The sequence below is a fragment of the Phyllostomus discolor genome, chromosome 4 (assembly GCF_004126475.2).
Source record: "Phyllostomus discolor isolate MPI-MPIP mPhyDis1 chromosome 4, mPhyDis1.pri.v3, whole genome shotgun sequence".
NCBI lineage: Eukaryota > Metazoa > Chordata > Mammalia > Chiroptera > Phyllostomidae > Phyllostomus > Phyllostomus discolor.
The window spans coordinates 183,102,439-183,125,613 of NC_040906.2; the positions used below are offsets into that span (position 1 = coordinate 183,102,439).

Sequence of the window (23,175 nt, forward strand, 5' to 3'; positions counted from 1 at the left end):
AACAAGATTTATTTTAGCTGTATTGGTGAGAGAGAAAATTAAGGTGTCTGCAGTTTTTCACAAGGAATTTTATCAATTAGTTGACTTATTTGAACTATAAATTCATAGTTGCTCATGGTGTAACAACAAAGTAATTTGACTTTCGAAAATAAAGGCATACATTAGCCTAAAGAAAAGTCCAGAATTTAAGCTATCTCCTGTTTGCGATGTTTATTCATAGACAAGCAAATAAAATTTCTATTTAGTTGGACCACGGAGCGAGCTCTTCTCAGATGGCTTATCAGGACTTTTCCTTCATGTGTATTCCTCCTCAGTGTGCCTCCAGCCTTCAGTGAGCAGAGCCGTGGGTGCGGCTCGGTCCGCGGGAGACTGTGGGCCCTTTCGGGATCTGTTCTCCAGCTCCTTGGTTATGTGGGCAAAACATATTTTTTAGACAGAATTGCTTACCCAACAGTGGTTTTTATAGTCAATTAACTTATTTTTTGAACATTTCCTGTCAGTAAATGATTTTCTGCATTTTTAAGTGACTACCTAGTACTCCTTTACTTGAATGTACCATAAGTAGTTGATCACACCACTGTGTTAATATAACTGAAAGAAAAAAATACAGGTTGTCAGATTACCCTTTGGAAAGACAGAGGAAACTTTTATAAACATTGCTAAAAATAAAAAAGCTTTTGCTGATATTTCCTCAGTTTATATTTCTCCTATGATATATTAGGGGGGAAATGAAATCTTTAAACTGATTGGGTTTTGAAGTATTATCAATCAATTTAGGGTGATAGGAGCAATTTTTTAATATCCTCTTAATTTTGGAGACAGATGACCAAGTCTGTAGCAGCAAAGAGATAAAATACCAAAACTTATGACCCAACGTACTACGATACTTAGGAAACTAGGTAAAGTATCTCCACTGTTAACCTGCTTTTGTGAACATTTGATTTTTATTTTATTTGTGCATTGGGTAGTATGGTTTGGGGTTTGTTTTTTATTATTTCTCATACACAACCTTATTCCTTTTTATAGAAGTGGGCTCTTATAAAGGTTAGAAGTTGAACTCATTTTGCCCTACCTAGCACTTTCAAGTTATTGAGGGCATAGCATGATGTTATGCAGTTCGCAGATGCATTTGATGTCTTTTCTTAAATGACATACTTTGTTCTTATCTAAATAACATTTTTCTCACTGCACTCTAAATTCGTAATCATGAACTCTTCTCTCTCACCCTCTCACCCTGTTTTCTCTAACCATTTCCAATATGCCTCCGCCTGCCCCTATTCCTGTTTCTGATAATGTACAATGTGATGGAGGAGAAATTACATATTCTTTCATTTGAAACATTGTTCTTCTAATTCCTGGTTGTGTAGCATTGAGCAAATTGCTAACCCTCTCTGAGCCTCAATGAAATGGTATACATTTTTGTCTGTTAAAGAATTTTACTAAAGATTAAACATGATTATATGAGGGGGGACCCCCAAAACAGGAAATTAATTTATTGAAAAATTGTGTATTTATTCTTACATATTTAAACTTCAGTCACCTTCAAAGTGTTCTCCATTTGATGCAATCCACCTATTGAGACTTTCCACTGCTCATAACAATTTTCAAACTCATCGATTTTGATGCCTTGTATTAACTGCTTTTGTTATTTTTTGTTTTCCTTTTTCCACATCAGTAAAGTCCCTTGAGGACTTTTTTCTATCCAGAGGGACAAAAGAAGGCACTCAGGGTGAGAGCAGGTGAATAAGGAGTGTGGCTTGGGGGCGGGGGGAGCGTTATCCCATTTTTGGTCAAAAACTGAACACTCAGTGTGGTGTGGGCTGGTGCACTTGTAAATCACCTGTCATGAAATGGGCAAATGCTTTGAAAGACTCTTAAGAAGTCACTGAAGCTGAACACAGCCTCCCACAACAGCGCCAGCTGGCGCACTGGTATGGGTGGGTTCCTGGAACACCCACGTGGTGGGGGAAGCCTGTACTACAAGGGCCCTCCCATGAGAAAATTACGGGTGTTTTTGTATCCCTGCCTTGCATAAATCTTAAAAATATCGGAACACACTTCTCACTTTTCATTCTTTTTTCTCAATTTTCATACTCCCCACCAAGTTGCTAAATAAATAACTTGAACCTCTTGGCAGTTCTCTTGGAAAAGATGCAAATTAAAACTTTTTTCTTTCCTTCTGGAATTCATCATGATTACAAAGTCACCATTTAACTAATATTTACTTTGATCTCAGTAAGGTTGTACACTTTAGTTTAGTCAACTTTATTCCATTGAGATCTGAACAAATCCTAAAGTGACCTTTGAAGCAAGAACATAGTCCTCAACTATTTTATGAGAAGGGATTACTGTCTGAGATATCTTAGGTTCGGCAGGCAGGGCTGGGTAGGGGCAGCTGTGATGGTGATCAGTGTCTCCATCAAGATAAAGACTTCCCGCTGAATTCAGTCTCTGCTTGGGGACTGCGGAGAGAAAGTTATGCTTCTTAGGTCTAAACCCCCAACCGGTCTGAATTCATGTGGGTCTATCTATGCTGTACTTGTGATGAATCTTCCCTCTGTTTCCTGGGAGCTCCTCTTCGCTTCTCTGCTTTTCTTCTTCCCTTCTCTGAAGATAGCTCTAGGATCACCTTCTTCATGAGATCTCTTCTGTCCATCCCCACTCCTACCCCTAACCCCTTAGCTCACTGTCACCTTCTGACCTTCTCATCCCATGAACTCTTCCATTGCTGTACAGAAGGCTTCCCAGTACTGGCTCGTCTCCTCTCTTCGACACGCTCAGCCTGATAAGATCACAGAGGATGTGGGATTCACATTGGAGCTCTGGTACATGTTGGGTGTTCAACGAGTATCAGTGGAACGCAGAAATAAATGTTGGACATCACAGGCATGGATTCCTCCGATAAAGGAGCATAGATTTAAATGAGGATAAGTGATGATCCGGATTAAAAACAGTGCAGGCAGAGCTAAATGAGATGAGAGAAATTCTCTGCTTTTCAAAGTGAACTAGAAACTTGAATCAATTATCCTCCTTCTGGAGGAGTTAGGAATGTGATTTAATTTATTTAATTACTTGATTTCATTAAAATATTCCGATTTAAGAAGGAAGAAGAGTCTTCTTCATCACTCAAAAAGTAATGCAAAAATAGTCCAGACACCCTATAAATAAATGGTTTAAAGCAAAGGATACTGAAGCCTGAACAAGCTGAGGAATTACTTCAATTCTGTACATGATTTTCATTTTGAAGATACAGCCGGTTCAGAAGTAATGCAATTGCTACAGAAGTTGTATAATAAGAACTTGGGTTGGAAGGCCTATAAAACAGTCACATACAAGTTACATACCTTCTTGGACTCTGAGCTCATCCGTGTATGGGGGATGTTGAAAAGTACTTCTCAGAGTTGTTAAGAGGATTTATTGAGCCAATATGTGAATAAGCCAACAATGTCTGATTAATCTCCAAAAGGCTACAAATAAAATTTTTGGTTTAGCATGTAATTCTAGCAAATATATAAAATCTTAGAAAATTGTAGTAAATTATGTTTGTGGATCTGATATCACTAAAAATCAAAAATGTTAACAAATGCCAAGTAGTTGTTTATAAGGCACACACATATCAAAACTCAGTATAAGCCTACTGGTATTAGATTTTGATGGAAAAAAAATCAAGATTAAAAGCTTTTCCAAAACTCAGATTGAAGTCACATGAATTTATAGGACAGCTCAGTCTTGGCATAAACTCGTCTTAAATAGGCCCCAGGAGTGTCAATGCCTTGAAGAAAGGTTCAATGTAAATATACTTTCTTTAGGTTCAGATTAAGCAGGGAAATGGCATGCATGGGGTGACCCTTGAGCCCAAGGGTCTGCCTACTTCCCACCACCCCACATGCTCCTGCCATGGGCCCTGCACACTAAGGATGAAACAGGGTAAACAGAGGGGCCAGAACAGAGATTTAATTCCAGGACGTGAAAATCAAATAAGGTTCCGTCTTGCTCTGTCATCCTTGTGAGAAGATGAACGTGCCTCAGGTTAAGTGGAGGACCCTTTCCTGAGCCATGCATTGGTTTTCCTCTCAGAATGAAGCTGGAGATCTCTGTCCAGCCTCTGTGGCTGCATGCTTCATGAGAAGAATAATTCTGGAGTTGCAGAATATTCGAAGAAAGAAGCTCATTTCCGTAAGCGAGTCAAGTTGTAAGGTGAGAGTCTCTGAGGGTCACCAGTGAGGCCCGAGTTGAGGGAAAGCAAGCAAGCCACACCTCCTCTGAAGGCAGAAGAGAGCTGTTTGACTAAGGCAGGGGCACCCAGGGCAGTTGAAGCTTATCAATCCTGATAAAGGATTTGCTTTACAATGCACAGCATCATCCTGGAGCGTATTCCAGATACACATTTCTTACAGGCAGGTACCAATTCTTAATTCATCCCATATGTTATCTTGTACCCAATAAACATGGGGATTTTCTGGGAAGGCAGAATTGTGTTCTGTGCTTTAAGATTATGATGTATCATAAGCAAGTCTTTTTTCTCCCGAATTTCTAATTTAGTCTAGTTAGTGATTTTAGCCATTTGCTCTTTTCTCATGTTTTTAAATGAGTCAGCCTGCCTACTTACCCAAATATGTACCAGGTGGGTCTGCCTTTTACTCTAATTTTCTGAAGTACAACATCCTCTTTTTGCTCTGTCTTTCACTAGAATTCCAAAGTGGAAACGGAATGAAAGCAGCGCGTGCTCCTTGCAACAAGGCGAATAGTGCGGTAACATACAAAGTGGGAGACGTGTTACCTGTCGCCCACAGTGTCACTCTGTAACCAGAAGCTCTGTTACTGGTGATGCGACCGCACACATCTCTTCAGTGCATAATCAAATCGTGTTCTGTATGGTTGACATAAACAGGACCTTCCTCCTCATTTCTCTTCTCCAATCTACAAAATACGATGTGAAAGATTTCCTGTAGTGTCACATGTGAATCCTTTTAAATATCTCTATCATATTCCATTATATAGATGTAGCATAATTGATCTGGCCAACCTTCCATCAGTGTGCATTAAGTTGTTTTCAAGGGGCTGCCATCGCTATAGTATGAAATGTATACTTTTATGTGTATGTCTGCCTACAAGTATCTTTTAAAAGGTTTTATTTACTTAATTTTAGAGGGAGAGGAAGGGAGAGAGAAAGAGAGGGAGAGAACTGTTAACGTGTGAGAGATACATCCATCAGTTGCCCTTTGCGCACACCCAGTTGGGGTCCTGGCCCGCCACCAGGCATGTGCCCCAACTGGGAATCAAGCCAGCGTGACCTTTCCATTCGCAGGCCGGCAGTCAGTCTACTGAGCCACGCCAGCCAGGGCTTTATGTCTACAAGTATTTTTAAAGGCACTCATAGATGTGAAATGGGGGTGATGGGTATTTAAACTTGTAGAAGTCTTTCCCAAATTATGTATTTTTCGGACTATAAGACACAATCCCCCAGATTTGAGAGGAACTGAGGGTGCATCTTACAGTCCAAATGTAGCTTTTCTGGCTCGCTGTGGTAGGTGGGGGGGGACCTATGTTATTTATGTCATTAAATACTTTACCACATTTTTTGCCTCAAATTTTTTTTCCTATTTTCTTCCTCTAAAATCAAGGTGCATCTTTCATTCCAGTGCATCTTACAGTCCAAAAAATTCTATAAATTTTAAAAAGTACCAATTTGTCCTCTCATTGCCAACTTATTAGAGTTTGTTTCCTTACACTCCACCAATAATGGGCATAATCAATCCCTCTTTTTTCATTTTTTTCAGCTAGTGAAGTAATATTTTTACTTTTGAAATTACTTTAGCTTGCTCTTCTTCACTTACTGTTGAGTTACGGGGACTCTTTCCATTTGTTAACTGGACAGTTGTATGTTTTCTTCTGTGAGTTGGCTATTAACATCTTTGGTCCATTTTGGTCTGGGATTGCTCTGTCTCAAAGGAAATAGCAGTGAAGCAAATCATTACAAAGTGTAACAGCTATTTGAAGCTAAAAATATCTCAGGCACAACCCAGAAACACCCTCCCCGAGTAGAGCATGGTAGCCTGCACATGGTGTTTGGAGGCATGGCTTCGTCGTCTTTTGTTGGGTTAGTCTTCCCTTGAAACCACTTTTAGTACTAAGTATTTCTTCCTGTCTTTTTTATATTCCTAATGTCATATGCAGTATATCATTCTTCTGAACTTTCCCCTTTCAGCTAATTTATATAGAGTCAGGATTTGGTACATAATCCAGTAATCCTAGCAATCCCATGAGACAATGCCTGCCCTTACATAAATGTTTCTTAAAAAGAGATGGAAAGAAGTAAGGACCTTATAGAAAATACAGGGTCCAGCAGAAGTAACGCCTGATTGAGTGTGGTTGGTAGGGTAATAATATGGGTGTAACAGTTTATCATTTTAATTTGAACATATCATCTTAAATGTCCTATGGTGTGCTTGAACATTATATTGTTATGTTATAGAATTACATGCTTATGATTTTGTAATAAAAAGGAGTGTTATTTGTGCTGGACCCTGTGTATAAGGGTTACCTATCATTTCAGATAGTTAATGTTTGCAATAATTATCCATAATTTTCTCCCCCCATACGGATTTCTCCATCTCTTCCTCTTCCTTCCTTTCTGCTCTTTGCCCTTCTCCGGCTCCTTCCTTTTACTTCCCCCATCTTCTTCTCCAGGATCTGAATCCATTACTTTTGTCTCCTGGAATTCTAGGTAAAAAACTCTAGGTAAAGCAGGCATTGAATGGTACTTTTTCAGTGGTGAAACAGTAGGCAACCCACTATATTTAGGAGAGAGGAAAGGATGTCCTTGTCATCCTTGTTGTTTGCGTGTTCACCTTTGTTCTCCAGGTAATGAGTGATAACAGTTGGAAAATAACAATTGTAAATTTGAAGTTGGGGAAGGGAATATTACTACATCTGAATGATATAATTGTATTTCTAGATCACGTAAGAGGATCAACTGAAAACTTTTTATAAAACATTGATCAAGTTCAGTAAAGTAGTTAGTACAGAATTAATGCACAAAAATCAGCAGCCTCCCTACATCCAAACAGCAACCACTTGAAAGTAGAAATGGCAGTGGAAGAAAGCACACTGATATACAATGGAAACCCAGTGGGAAACTACCCAGGGAACAAACAATAAGAAATAAGGAAGACTTTATCTTAGAAACTGACATAAAAGAACACATTTTAGATAAAATCTGCAGTGGTATAACAATGTCAGTTCTCCCTGTGTTTATGCAGAGATTTAGCATGATCCCAATAAAAACACTAACAAGATTTTAATCAATCAAATTCTAAAGTCCACAGGCCACATGAAATATGTAAGGATAGATTAAAAACATATGACAAAGGAGAATGAGAACAGTCTAATCTTGTCAGATAGTCAAATATGTATTACAGTATGAATAGTAATTAATTCAGTTTAGTTCTGGCAAATTAATAGATTAATGGAATAGGATGGTAAGGCTTTTATAATACATCATCTGTATATAGTATTGTGTGTTTAACCCCCAAAGTGAAGTCTCTTTCTTTCACCATTTACCCCCTTTGCCCTCTCCAATCCCCCCTACCCCCTTTCCCTGTGGTAATCACCATACGATTGTCTGTGTCATTGGGGTTTTTTTCTTCCTTAATCCCTTCACCATTTTCATCGCCCCCCCAGCCACCCTCCCTTCTGACAGCTGTCAGTCTCTTTTCTGAGTCTGTGAGTCTTTCTAATTTTAACCAATGTCACCCCAATAGCTTCAATCAAAGTGAAAAGGAATGGTAAGTCTTATTATTGACCCAAATGCATGAGATCTGTTATATAGTACAAATATATGAAATTAATATGTAATGAAAGTATCGCATACCAAAGAAGGAGATATTGATTACCTATAAACATACTAGATTCTAGCCTCAATTCTTATACAAAAGCAAATTCCAGATACATAAAAAAAATTAGAATGTAAGAGAATTATAGACCATAAAATTATTGGGATAACTAATGGAATTTTTAAAAACATAAACTTAGACTGTTAAAGATCTTTCTAATGGTTATACAAAGACATCAATCAACATACTGATATAGTTAACCGCATACAATTGAATTTTTCTTTTTGATAAAAGATACAATCAAGAGTAGTAAAAATATAAATTAAATATGTCTTCCAGACATATCACCCCTACAGAGCAGAGTCTTTCAATATGGAAAGTGCTTTTATAAATCAATTCTATGAAAACCAAATGAGAAAACATCTCCCCCTTCTCCGGAAATAGTTGCAAGAAATTCTAAACTGCGGGAAGGGGCCCCAGGGGAAGTGCTGGTGGAGAGACTTAATGCTTTACTTTGTACTGTGGGGATTTTACTGTAAGCACAAGTCGTTTCCAAGATGAAGAGAGAGGAGACAGACACACTGACCAACATGTGCTTTTTTTAAAAAATTTTTTAATTTTAATTTTTTATTTTTATTTATTTTTAGGGAGGGAAGGAAGGGAGAGAGAGAGAGAGAGAGAGAGAGAGAGAGAGAAACATCAATGTGCAGTTGCTGGAGGTTATCGCCTGCAACCCAGGAATGTACCCTGGCTGGGAATCGAACCTGGGACACTTTGGTTCCCAGCCAGCGCTCAATCCACTGAGCTACGCCAGCCAGGGCAACGTGTGCTTTTTTAAATGGGAAGACTAAACATGTGTTTTCCTCAGTTCCCCTTGCTGCCACCAACAGGTTCAAGTAGGGGAACAGAGGGAAGAAGATGAAAATAGAAATAGTCACATGCACTGCACAGCCTCCCTTCTTGGAGCTCCTCTAAAGGACCTGTAGAATATGTCCCTCAAATGCTAAAGGGCTTGTGTATTTCCAGGCTTACTAGTCTCATTCTTGTGCCTGGTGAGGAGTTTGGTCTTGCCATTCCTCACGAGGCCTCCCCTTCCTTACACTTCTTTCTATCTTGCTTTAGGGGCAATCCTGCTCAGATTTTACTTAAGAAAAAAAAAGTAAAATTCTTCAGTGGAAATGATGTAGTTCAAACTATCTCCTAGTGTTTTTCTAGGGTTTTAAAAATGCTAATGATAGCTTTGAGCTACCACGGGTTGGCAAATTCGAAGTAAATTTGATGTGTGTAACTGGATTAAAAGATGACACAGCTCATTGGTAATTTAGATGGTGTTTTTGCTCTGGTGAGAGATGGTTCCTTATTTGCAGTACAGAAGAAAGATCTTTTGCATCCTTAACAGTGTTAGCACAACTGGGTAACCTGCAAAAGTGATAGGCTTATACGAAATGATAGAAAGTGGCACAGCTGGAGTGGAAACTTACCGCTGCCCTCCATGGTCCTCAAGGGCTGTTGGCAGTGTGGGGGATTTTTCCAGGAATTTGAGATCACTGGAAGGAATATTAATAACTATTATAATCTCATTTTCCAATGTTGTCTCCACCAACATGGTCATCAGACCGTGTTCATTAGACCTCTAAGTGAAGTTCCAGTACCTGTTCTGCAGAGGTGGGATCTGTATAAAAGTCTAATTTGTGATTTTAAACGCTTCAGCTCTTTAACCGGGGATATCTCAGCTAATTTCCTGCATTTAGTAAATACGTGACTCGTTAGGGATAGCTTCTTTATACCAATTTCAAGTTGACTTCCTGCCAGGAAATGCATTGGAAAGGGAGTGTGACAGTCATTGTAAGAGCTTGTCCAGATTTAAAGAATTGGGGTACAGGGCGTGGAGCATATTTCTACGTTGGGGAAAATAGACTTCTAATTTCTTCTGCTCCTGCAGACAATGTCTCCCACTGGGCCTCAGCGGGGTTTTTTCTAATGGCTCATTATAGATCCTTTATTTGGCACCCCGAAGACTTTTTGTGTTCTGTGGAGTTTATACAGAGCAATTGTTCCATGTCATTGTTACACAGCTTATAATTGGTTTGGGCCCGTATTTTATAGTTTGTCAGGGTGGCAGGTTTGGAAGGCATTAGGGACAAAGAACACACACAGTATAGATTTCCAAGGGTATTCTCTACTCCTAGCATTTTCTGCACGCTCAGGAAGTACTTGACCAAAAAATGATATTTTGTATTTAATGGCTTAACTGTCTTTCTGCTAGTTATTAAAAAATGTTCTACTTCCTTTTAATCCCAGCATTCATTTGGATGTAGAGCTATACTGAGTATTAGGAAACCATTCTCTCCAAAACAGACCAACAGAGGCCTTCAGAATATACCTAAAACCATAGCGTGAAGTTATTTTCATACAATTCACATTTTGCACATTTTCACTTACAGCATTTTCCCTAGTCCCCCTATCCCTAATCCCCATATATCTCTGTTTTAGCTTTTCTACGCCCAAGTGTCCCAGTGGGAGGAGGATGGTGCTTGCAGAATCGATCAGGTTGCTGATGCATTTGATTCAATGGCGTCATTAAGATGAGTGAAAACATCAGATGAACTGCTTTGGGTTTTTCTACCTTGTTTTGATTATTGCTGTTGTTTTTGTTACAAGTCTTCCAATCTGAAGCAATGGAATGAATTAAAAGGAAAGGCATGCTTTATTTTTTCTGTAATATAGTCCCCACCTATCTCTCTTATATATATTCTTCTTTGCAACTACCAGATTATTCGTGCCCTGCCACTAAAGTACACAGATTCCACTTAGAAAGTGTTTGACTCTACATCTCAGTACAAGCTTGAAGTCATAGTTTCCTTTCCACATGCAATGAGCCATCATTAATTATTTAACTTAATATATTAAAATATATTTTTGGTTTGCCTCGATGAGTGATGAAAGAATTAATACTGAGTAATAAAGAGTTAATAATATTAGCTTGTTTACTGAGAAATTACTGTAATCAACACTGTAAAAACTTTCTATATATTACTTAATTTTGTCCTTAAAAAGACCTTAAACTCAGGCGTAGCTGATGTCACCAATACAGACCTCAGTTCCCAGACACTGGGCTGTGATTGGCATTCATTATTTCCTTCTCTTTACAACAGGCCTAGACGGACTGTTGCTGTCCTCATTTTACAGATGAGGAAACTGAGGCGCCAAGGGGTTGAGTCAGTTGTTCAAGTGGGGCTATGAAGTGGGGTGTGCCGTATACTGTGTATTAAAGAGGGTTTTGCCATCTTACATGTGGAAGAACTGAGATACGAAGAGTTTAAAACAATGTGGCCAAAGTGGCATGGCTATCAAATGATGAAGCAGAAATGGGATCCTTGTTTCTCTGATTCCAAAGTCCATGTACAAAATGTTTATGCTACACGTTAGAAAATGATTCCTATTCCATCTTATCTTTTAAACGTTAATATGATTGAAGTTTTAGTCTCCATAGGCATTTAGTCTTTGAACTCTGGTAAAGATATAGGCTAGAAATTCTGTTATAAAAGTTTAAAATGATTCTATGGGGAAGAAAGTTCTTAAACTGTTCTAGCTTGAACAGAAAATATTTCCATCTGTCACATTTGTGGATACCACATGGGGGTTTTTATATAATGTTTTTGTTTGGTCCTGAAGGCATAGATTAATTTTTACTTTCATTTGGCAGGCCTCACATTCTGGCAAATTTTAAAACTTTGAGATATAAATTGAAATTCAGCCTTGGCTGGTGTGGCTCAGTGGACTGAGTGCTGGCCTGCAGACCAAAGGATTGCTGGTTCAGTTCCCAGTCAGGACACATGCTTGGGTTGCGGGCCAGGTCCCTGGTAGGGAGCACACGAAGAGACACCATGAGACAAGGACCCTGGTGAAAGAATCAGAGACAAGGATGAATTAGAATCTGTCTATATGGCAAACTCCTGTTGATGTACCACGCCTTTAAGCTTGCTGGTTCTTGGAAGCCTCCCCTGATACCTCCAGATAGTGCAGAAGAAGACTCTTCAGTGTTTCCTAACTCCATCATAGGCATGAGCTCATTTCCTTTTAAATTACATTTTGACTGCTTTCCCGTGGGACTCCAGACTCCTGGAAGCCCGAGTGTGCCTAGTGTCTAGCATATTTCAATGATATTTAAGCCAGTTCGCAGTCAACAGATAAACTTTCTGAGTATTTATTACATTCTAGGCACTTTGTGAGGCACTGGGATAACATAGAAAACAAAGGACTATTTCACCAAAAATGAACATTGCAATGAAGCCTGAAAAAAACTTGAATTCCAATCCTGTTCTTCCTGCTCATTCATTATTGGAACTTAGACAACATTCCTGGTCTGTAGATGGCTAAAAGGAATATCTGATTCAAAAACTTCTAAAGTCTGTCAACGCTGCAAGCCTATTTACTTACCATCAACTCAGATGTAAGTGTGTGAATGCATCTGGAACCATAGCTGGTGCCAGTAGGCTTGCAGTATGGTCAGAAGAGAACCTGCGTGTACAAGAATAAACTTCCACAAGAATTTGAGTACTAAAAATGGTATAGATCATTGCCATGAAATGCAAAGTCCAGAATGTGCTTCAGCATGTAAACATGGTCAAGGACAACAGTACAGCCTTAAAAATGATCAGAGCAAATATAAGAGAGACTAAGCCTGACGATCAGATGGGATGGTGTAGTGTTAACACGTGACATGCAAGGCAGAAATCTCATTCCAGGAGAGCGCTTCTGACTGAAAGGGTAAAATAAACATGGCCTGGAAGGAAGATGAGCCCATGGTAGGTGTGCAGACTAATAGAACGCTTGAATGGGTGGAGGGGTCTGCACCTGCACTGAGAAAGGCAACAAATGGGATTGAATTCCTGCTGATGACTTATGAGCACTGTGATGAATGGGTGAGATGGCAAAGGCCTGGAGACAGCCCTGCAGGACCCTGGTCTGCACAGTGAAGAAGAAGGTGTGTTGTGCAAATTTTAAGCCTGGCAACCTTGAGAGCTGTTGCTAGCAAAATTACAGCTGTTTTGTGAACACTGGGAATGAAAAATAGAATGATAGATATGTAGCCAAGAGTTAACCCAATTTTTTTGTTTGTTTTTTGGTTGTCAGCAGAATATATACATATGTCTTTTCATTTGGCTTTTGATAAAAATTATAAAAATCATGAGAATATGGAAATCAAGTGTGGCTGACCTTCTAGTTAGGTTTATTAATAACTGGTCAAATGAACTCCACAAAAAGGTAGCTGCTGATCATTCTTGGGGCCAGGAGACACACTCTGAGCCCTATATCTATTGCCTACCAGACATCTGTTCTCTCTAATTACCTGAATGAATATTCACACAGAATAACATCTCCCTAGAAAGAGATCTCTACCAGAATGCCACAGGGCTTTCTACAGCTACATTTTGGGTGAAGCTTTGAATCCAGAGACTGGTCAGCAAAAGCTGTACCCATGTTAACAAAGGAAAATTGACTGTAGACAGATTTTTTGTTTTTCTCTTTGAGGAAATAAGTCTCTGCTCAGCCCTGTCGATGAGGATGGCAGAGAACAAAGAGGACTGCGGTGGGGGGTGGTCTCTCCTGAGCCTGAACCTGAGCCTGAACCTGAGCCTGCCCCTGCACACACGCCGAAGGGGATCTGGACAGGGGTGGGAGGTCCTGGCTCTCCCTAGGACAACAGTCCTTCAACCTCCTCTCCACCCGGTGGCTTTTCCCATGTGGTCAGTGTGATTTGAGAAATGACACTTTGTTGCCCCATGGTCACAGTTTTAAAGGCAAAGAGTATTCTCTAAGGTCTGGTGTTCTGAAGGGAAGAGGAATCAAAAGAAATGAAATGGACGGGGAAAGAAAACCTCAGGGAAAGCAAACTTGGAGGCCCGTGTCCGTTTCAAATTCTGTGAGAGCACAGGCTCTGGAGCCCCCCCCCCCGAGCTGCGTGACTTTAGGTGCTACCCAAACTCTCTTGCTTCAGTTTTCTCATCTGCAAAACAGGGCTCATAGTGATTATATCCACTTCCAGAACTGTGAGAATAAATATGCTCTCACACCTGCAGCACTTAGAACGGTGCCTGGCTGTAAGCAGTGCGTGTTTGTATGTTAACAGCATTACTATCATTTTTATTGTTAAAACTTAGAAGAAGGCCCTCCACACTGCCACCTCCACCCCACCCTGCAAAGTGATAAATGTGTAGGATGTAGCTTTGCAGCATAAACTGAGAAGTAAACTTCGGCTGCTTTGCTTACACAGAGCAGTCTGGGCCAGGCAGACACTGAGGCTGCAGGGGCAGAGGCCTGTGCTTTTCCTCCCTCCAGGGTGCCCAGTCTCACTAGGCTTCTTCCTGCAAAACTGCCCTTAACGTCCCTGTGCTCTTTCCCAATATCAGGCCTGCACGGTTGTGTTCATCTACAAATTGAGATGGATGTTCCTAAGGTAACGGCAGCAGTGCTCGTATCTTACTCTGTGTTGTGTGTTGAGTGTAAAATCAAGCATTTAGATGTGACGAGTCCTAATTTCCGAGTCCTGGCCCTTCTTCCCTTTCTGACTTACCTGGTTTCCTTCCCCAGTGCTGATCTGTGTGTGAAGGCAGGCTGAAGCTCTGTCATCCAGCTTTTCTTCTCTTTGCCTTACCTGAAATGCAGTTCACCTGATCTTTACGTGTTAGAGTGGAGCTGCCTGCCAGAAGGCTGTTGCCAAGGTCCCCCCTAATTGAAATTTTCCTTCTAGGGGTTGTCCCATTGTTTTTGGTGGATATGACAGCTCCTTCATTAGGGTCTAAGCTTTTCAAACAGTGGCTGAGTTTGCACACCTTGCCACCGTGCCCTGAGTCACAATGGAGGCCCAGTGTCGAACTGCCCCCAGTGGAGTTAAAGGAGGACAAGGGCTCCCAGCCTGAGTTTGCTGATCCTGGGATCAGGTGGCCTGCCTGGACCTCACCAGGGCTGGCTTGCTGGAGAAGCTATGTGTCGCTTTGATTTCTCCCAATTTGATTCTTTAGTTCTAAACTCCTCCAGGAATCTTTTCTCCTTTCGTTTTTAAAATAAATTGTCATACTCCTAAACTGCTCTTGCTACTTCTTCATGTCTTGTCTAACCCGCTTTGCTTACTCACAGAGAAACTCAATCCCTCATGACTCTTTTCCACCTTCATAGTCCAATCTATCTTTCAAAATATGTATTTTTCTTTTTCCGCCCCCTTTTCCCCATCAGCCTCAGAAATAGAAAATGGCACAGCTTGCAGTGAGTGTCGTACCGAGTGGAGGAGGACTGCGAGTCTGCAAGGAATGATAATTCACGGTGGTTGTTTTTAAACCAGGCGAAGGCCTTTTGCCCTTGTTTTCACTTGATTTGGAAGAATTTCAGCGTAAACCCTATCCTGCCATATGGGAATAACTGAGGGAGATGCCTGCTATCTAATAAGCATTTTTCCCCAAACACTTAAAACTGTTTTTAATATAAGAAAACATAAGCTGACGCTAAGTTCTGTTTCAGGCAAGGTTTGGGGGAAGTTTAAAACTGTAATATGTGTACTTTGATAAGTTCTATAGACTGGAGCTATGGGTTACAACACAGGTTGTTCTTTGATCATTAAACTCTTGTCGTCCCAGCTACGACTCCAGGGAAGGCTGGATTTACTCACCAGCTTGTTCGCCTGCTAAAAGGGTGGGCACCATCACAAGGGTAGGCTGTTCTTTTAAACATGATTCAGAAATCATACATAGAAACTCGAAAGGAGAGCTCACTCTCACAAAACTTGTTGCTGTGAAGAAACCCTCTCAGGTATTCACTAGAGACATTGTGTGTCTTAAAAATATCTTCCATCTCCTACTAGTCAGATTTGGCAGCTTAACTTCTCATTACAAATAAAGACAAATATTTTACCAGCCCACAAAATGTTGCTTTCTGTTTGGCATTAACTTTGTTTATGTTTTGAACTAGGAAATTTAGAATACTGCCGTGATGGTCATTCGGCAAATCTCAGGAGAAGAATTGCTCCCGTATTGAACACTGTAGTACATATGTCTTGAGCAGTGGCCACGTGAAAGGTGCTATAGTGAATGTTTCTGGTGATAAAGATATGAATTAAAGTTGATGTTTGGCTACAAGATATGGGAGAACTAAGACTCTCTAATACAGTGAGTGCCATAGAAAACTTGCCAAAATGCTCCGAGGAATGAGAGCTCACATGGATTTGCTGAGTCAGTCAGAGAATAGAGGAAGTGGAATAAGAGCTTTGATGACTAAGCCAGATGTCAATATGTGAAACTGGGTGGGGGAGGGAGTGGTAAGAGGGTTCTTGATGCATTATGAACATTATGCATCATGTAACCTTGAAACATTATGAACAAAGTCTCTGGAACAGTGTAATACGGACTATGGATGGGTTTTAGTTTTATGTAAACAAAAGGGTGCAATTAGAGATAAAGCTAAATTTTATAGGTTTGAAGTGCCAGATTAAACTTCGGTAGGTAGGGGAGAATATTTTATCCATTATTCCACTCTTTAAACAACTTCAGAGTTGTGTGTTTTAGATAAATTAATCCACCTTCAGTGAGTAAGCTTGATTGTGCAGGAAGAGAAGCTGGAGTTTGGAAGACCAGTTGGGAGGCTATTACAATAGTTTAGTAAGAGTTAGTGAGAGCTGCTGGGGCTGGGAAGAGTAGGTTGGAATGGAGGGGTAGAACTGAGAAACATCTTGTAGTAAAAATTTCTAGGGTTTAGAACCTGATTGAAAGATAGAAGAATAAGAAAGAGTGGAGTTAAAAAAGACTATGAAGAGTCAAGCCCGAGAACAACAGCATTAAAAAAGTTAAGTAGTGCCCTGGCTGGTGTGGCTCAGTGGATTGAGTGCCGGCCTACGAACCAAAGGGTCGCTGGTTCGATTTGCAGTTGGGGCACATGCCTGGGTTGTGGACCAGGTCCCCAGTTGGGGGTGCACAAGACCACATATTGACATTTCTGTCCCTCTCTTTCCCTCTTTTCCCCTCTCTCTAAAAATAAAAATTAATTAATTAATTTTAAAAAGTGAAGTAGTGCTGGCAGAAAGTAAGTTCAGCTTTGCTACTGGTGCTTGAATGTATGTATGTTTCTCACTGGAGAGCTGGAAATGTGACATTGAAACTCAGGCTATGATTTGAAATATAGACTTGGGGGTCATTAGCATAAAGGAAATGGTAGAAGGTACAGGAGTGGATGTGAGTGCCAAGAGAGAGTATAAAGAGAAGATGGCCAAGGACAGGACCTTCAGGGGACAATGGTCTACTTTTAGATGAGGAATGATGAGCCAGAATGGAAACAGGGAGGTCAGGGAAGAGCCAGAAGACTTAGAATCATTAAAGACTGTTTCAGGAAAGGAGGGGACAGTAATATGTATGGAAATAGAGAAGTAAAGAAGATGAGAATTGAGAAATTAAATGTGGGACTTTATGAGTTCATGGGTGACTTTCACAAGAGTGGTCTTAGAAATGTGAGCTGCTGAATGTATTTTCTTTTTAAGTCTAGAGTTTGTTTGTTTGTTTGGGGCCTGTCAAGTGTTTTGGATTTCCCCACTTCTTTAAAATAACACAGATGAGGAGGACAGAGTGTGTGGTGGTGGTGGGGGAGGTGGGGTAGAAGGTCTTATGGTCATGACCAGGGGACTATTGTATATAAAAAGCAATAAAATTAGTTAAGTAAAATAGACCTTGAATTTGCATTTCATTAGTAATAGAGACACTAATTCAGCCAAAAAAAGGAAGTCTCCAGGATTTTACATCAGTCAGTAAATAAGCCTTCTGCCCAAACTATGTCAATTAAAAAACTATTCTCCTGCCCCATTTCATTATATGGAACAACATATTCAATTGTTGAATTTATGAGCATTCCCCAAAACATATTTAGATTATCATCTTTTTCCCTTCCTTCCAGAATAAAAGACCGAGCTATGATAGCGACTGGTGGAGTGATAACCGGCCTGGCCGCCCTGAAAAGGCAAGACTCAGCCAGATCGCAGCATCACGTCAACCTCAGCCCATCGCCTGCCGCCCAAGAGAAGAAACCAGTCAGGCGTCGGCCTCAGGCTGATGTCGTGGTCGTTCGAGGCAAAATCCGGCTTTATTCCCCCTCTGGTTTCTTCCTCATTTTAGGAGTGCTTATTTCCATTATAGGAATTGCAATGGCAGTTCTTGGATATTGGCCCCAGAAAGAACATTTTATCGATGCTGAGACCACATTGTCAACAAACGAAACTCAGGTCATTCGGAACCAAAGTGGTGTGGTGGTTCGCTTCTTTGAGCAGCATTTACATTCTGATAAGATGAAAATGCTCGGCCCTTTCACAATGGGGATTGGCATTTTCATTTTCATTTGTGCTAATGCCATTCTTCATGAGAACCGTGACAAGGAAACCAAAATCATACACATGAGAGACATCTATTCCACAGTCATCGACATCCACACGCTAAGAATCAAGGAGCAAAAGCATATGAATGGCATCTACACTGGTGTGATAGGAGAAACAGAAGTTAAACAGAATGGGAGCTCCTGTGCATCAAGACTGGCAGCAAACACCATTGCTTCTTTCTCAGGTCTTAGGAGCAGTTTTCGGATGGACAGCTCTGTCGAAGAGGATGAGCTTGTGCCAAATGAAAATAAGAGTTTGGGGCATCTTATGCCGCCTTTGCTGTCTGACAGCTCTGTCTCTGTCTTTGGCCTCTACCCACCTCCTTCCAAGACAACTGATGATAATAAGACCAGCAGCTCTAAGAAATGTGAAACCAAGTCAATTGTGTCATCATCCATCAGTGCTTTTACATTGCCTGTGATCAAACTTAATAACTGTGTTATTGATGAGCCCAGTATAGATAACATCACGGAAGATGCTGAGAACCTCAAAAGCAGGTCAAGGAATTTATCCATGGATTCCCTTGTGGTCCCTTTGCCCAACACCAGTGAGTGTTTCCAGCCCATCAGCATGGCACTCCCGAGGAATAATTCCGTCGGAGAGTCATTGTCTAGTCAATACAAGTCCTCCGTGGCCCTTGGACCTGGGGCTGGACAGCTTTTGTCTCCCGGGGCTGCTAGAAGACAGTTTGGGTCCAACACATCCTTGCATGTGCTGTCATCACATTCAAAATCCCTAGACTTAGACCGAGGTCGCTCCACCCTCACTGTTCACGCAGAACAACGGAAACATCCCAGTTGGCCTCGGTTGGATCGAAGCAATAGCAAAGGATATGTGAAACTCGAGAACAAAGAGGACCCAATGGAGAGGTTGCTTGTGCCCCAAGCTGCAATCAAAAAAGACTTTACCAATAAGGAGAAGCTTCTTATGATTTCAAGATCTCACAATAATTTGAGTTTTGAACATGATGAGTTTTTGAGTAACAACCTAAAGCGAGGAACTTCTGAAACAAGGTTTTAAATGTTTTAAAATACATAATTTTACAAGGCTATATATTTTAAAACTATTTTCAGCAGTGGGTCCTTGTTAAAGCATTGGTTATAAATATTTTTAATCAAATGGGTTGTACTATATTAGAACTGGCTGCTTAATTCTGTCATGGAGGTAGTTGTATGCTTGGGTTACAAGATGCGGTACTCTCTATTATCACATAAGATTTTATTTTTTTCCATTCCTTTGAAAGCATGATCTCTTTTATTAATATGAATACAGAATACTTCCACTTGACTTAAAGCTCATTTTCTTTATTACTTTTGATTTTCTCATTAATGATCATATTCATAGAATGAAGTGTCTGCTTTTGAAAAGGTATACTAGGAACCAAAGTGTGGACTAGGAGTAGCAAATTCAGGCCCAAGCCACAGTATTTATTTATGAATGAGTAGGAGTGCAAATCTTAGGTGTGCTTTTCTGAATAATTGCTTTTGCATAGAATTGGTTAGATTATTTAAAAGGAAAAAGATCTAGCTTCTGTGGGAGCTAAATAACATGAATTGGTTTAGTTCTCTGTGAGCTAACTGACGTGAATTGGTTAAGTTGGTAGGTAGGTATTTGTTTAACATCAGCACTATTTAGTAATATTTTATCAAGAAGCCATATATTCAAGAGTTATGGCTGAGAATGCAAGATATTCTTCGGGATAAGAAATCAAATGCTATCAGCTAGAACTCTAAGTATCCAGAATCAAAATTTCTTTGCAACTGACTTAAAAAATGAATGGACCAATTAAGTTTTAGAAATGCTACCTTAAAATAATAATATACATGAAGAAAATGTTAACTAATGAATTAAAATACATTGTATGCTAGTTAATGTTAACTAGTCTCAGTTCCTTTTGCTAGTCATCTCTATTATCATCCAATATCCACTCATTCTCACGTTCTTATTTTCCCCCAATATTTTTTAGATCCTGTGTTTTGGAAAATAATCAGCTAATCTTGACATTTCTTTTTATCTTTGCATATCACTAGCTTGGTGATTTAAGAAAATTCAGTCATTGATAAATTGCCTTGAAATTGACCTTGTGCTGGAAAGCCTAATGATGACTCCAGTGACTTTCTTATGATATAATACATTTTGGGGATTGTGGCTCTCAGTTATTGAAGATAGTAAATATTAAAATGGATGTTTCCATCAAAAATTTTTCATGTTTGCCATTAAGGTAACATATAATTTTAAGAATTGTTTAATGGAATACTTAGGGAACTTTACAGGTTTTTCTCAGTACCTAAACATTTCTGAACATCACTATTGCATTTGTTGTGGAAGAAGAGAAGGAAGATGTATTTCTGATTGTAAGTTCCCACAATTCCATCTTGTGTTGGCGTCATGAATTTGAGGCACAGTGTTACTTATTAGACCATCGAGCCTGTGTATTGTAATAGAGTGGGCTCAGTATTTCACCATAAAGCATTTAATAAATTTCTTTTCTTAATAAAAATGTGTGTTCTTCATACATTTGCTATAATTTTTTAAATAAAATGTAAATTTCTGTTTAAAGTATTGCTTTTCAAATTTTCAGACACATCTCCAGAAGGCAGTTAATACTCTAATGCATGTACTGGGTGCTGTGGCTTTTTTATTTTGCTTCTTTCAGATTAGAGAGGTAGGTTCCTTCACCTATTTAATTAAGCTATTTTCATATTTTGTTCTCTTGATGTGATGGTTAATTTTATGTGTCATCTTGACTGGGCTAAGGGACGCCTACATCTCCAGGGTATTTACGAGAGAGAGATTAGCATTGCATCCGTGTCCTCACCAATTCCGGTGAATATCATCAAATCTATTGAGGGACTGAATGGAACAAAAAGGCAGAGGAAAGGCAAATTTGTGCCTGAGCGGGGACATCCGTCTTGCCCTTGGACTAGAGTGCACATGCTTGACTCCTCTGGTTCTCAAGCCCTCAGGGTTGAATTGGAAGGAACTACACTGCCTTCTTTCCTGGGCCTCGAGCTTGCAGAAGGCAGATCATGGGACTTCTTGGCCTCCACAACCCTGTGAGCCAGTCCTTTCTTATGATAGTCTCCCTGTATATGTCTGTATCCTATTGGATCAGTGTCTCTGGAGAACCCTGACTAACACACTTAGGATCATTTTCACTTAAAATTTCATCGACTCACAGAAGAATAACCAGACATATAGTATCTAGCAAAAGTCAGTGATACAGGCTTAAAAACAATGGCTCTCAGCACCCCTGAGGTGACAAATGACTGAAGTCATGTAATTTGCTCAGTTCACGCCTGAAAGAGCTCTAACAATGTGAAGAGGATTAAACAGCATGGGTCTTGGGGGATGCAAATGAAAGAATTGGGGCTTAAAAAGCAGTGATTCTTGTTCACTCTCTCTCCATCAGAAAACCTGAGTTTTATATTTACCAAACAAATCAACTTTATTAAATGATAAATACTTTCCTCATTTTAAATTAATCAAAGATACGTTCTGTAATTAAAGCTTCGGATGAACATGAGCTAAGTGATGCTACTGTATTGGAATTTTAATTAGACTATTTCTACATTTTCCTGAGGCTTTTTAAATATTGACAATTATTTGGAAACTCCATCTCTTCTTGTGGGAAACCTCAGGAATCTGGATCATGGGCCAGCTGCTGCAGGATAAAGAGTTTCTAAGGCTTGTGGCCTGTCCTGGGGCCTGTTGGTTTGCCAGGGCCGCCATAACAAAATACCACAGACCGAGTGGCTTAAACAACAGAAATTCATTTTTTCACAGATTTGGAGATTAGATGTCCAAGATCAGGGTGTTTGGTTTCTCCTGAGGCCTCTCTCTCTGGCTTGCAGATGGCTGTCTTCTGTCCATATCCTCATGTGGCCTTCCCTTTGTGCATGAGTATCTCTGGCATTCTTTCCTCATAAGGACACCAGCCATGTGGGATGAGGGCCCCATTCTATAGGCTTCTTTTTGCCTTCATCACTATTGCCAAATGCTGTGCTCATCTCCAAATACAGTTACATTCTGAAGTACAGGAGGTTAGGACTTCAACAAAGGTATTTGGGGGTTTACAATTGAGCCCCTAACATGAGGTGTGCTGTTGAAAAGTGGGAGAGTTGAGCAAGTGTTCTTAGCGTGCAGGTGCCCTAGGTGAGAAGATCACAATACGCCCCCAATGACCTTGCCCCTTCTCTCCATACAGCCTTGAGTAAATCACTTAACCCCCCAATATTAATTGATTCTATTTCAATTGGTTTCTTAATTTTAAGCCCTTAGATTCCTCCACTGTGAAATGAGACGAGTACGAACATAAGCTGTAAAGTCCCACCTCCAAAGGTGCAGGGTTCCTAGTACCCTGAATGAAGATCTTTCTTGCCTGTCTCCATCTCTGAGGCAGTTTGCTTGTCCAGTGAGGGGCAGTGGTAGAGCAGACTGCTTAGATTTATGGATGCTGGAGCCAGAGGACCAGGATTTGCAGCTGGCTCTTCCACATTCTGGTCATGTGGCCTTGGGCACTGACCCAACAGAGGTGCTGAGAACTACTGAGACAAGACCACTGAGTGCCACACTCCTCCGCTGTTGTACATTAAATGAGTCGATGCTCATAGAGGGTCTAGGAGGGTGCCCGAGTTGGCATATAGTGAGCATTCATCATGTATATGTGCTATTACCATCTGAAAGTGTTACCTAAGAGCTTTCAGACCTTTACCTTGTCCTCATCCCAACCCCACGTATATCCTCTGTGGTAGGGTGAAAAAAAGGCCCCTAAAAATGCCCATGCCCACAATCCCCAGCACTGTGAATGCTACCTCATATGGCAAGATGGACTTGCAACTCTAAATTAAGGATATTGAGATGAGGGAGATTATCCTGGATTATTCAGGTAGAACCACTGAAATCATGGAGTCCTTATAATTAGGAAGCAAG

The 23,175-nt window shown here is 40.3% G+C and overlaps 1 protein-coding gene across 1 annotated transcript in view; it reads left to right on the top strand.

Annotated features, from left to right (window-relative positions):
- The window catches only part of TMEM200A (transmembrane protein 200A), a 69,757-nt gene extending 48,999 nt beyond the window's left edge, over positions 1 to 20,758 (top strand). Inside the window, exon 2 of the mRNA XM_028509415.2 lies at positions 17,769 to 20,758. Coding sequence (XP_028365216.1) covers positions 17,785 to 19,263 — 1,479 coding nt within the window. The 5' untranslated portion in view covers positions 17,769 to 17,784 and the 3' untranslated portion in view covers positions 19,264 to 20,758. The remainder of the gene's footprint in view (positions 1 to 17,768) is intronic.
- Positions 20,759 to 23,175: the final 2,417 nt, after the last annotated feature.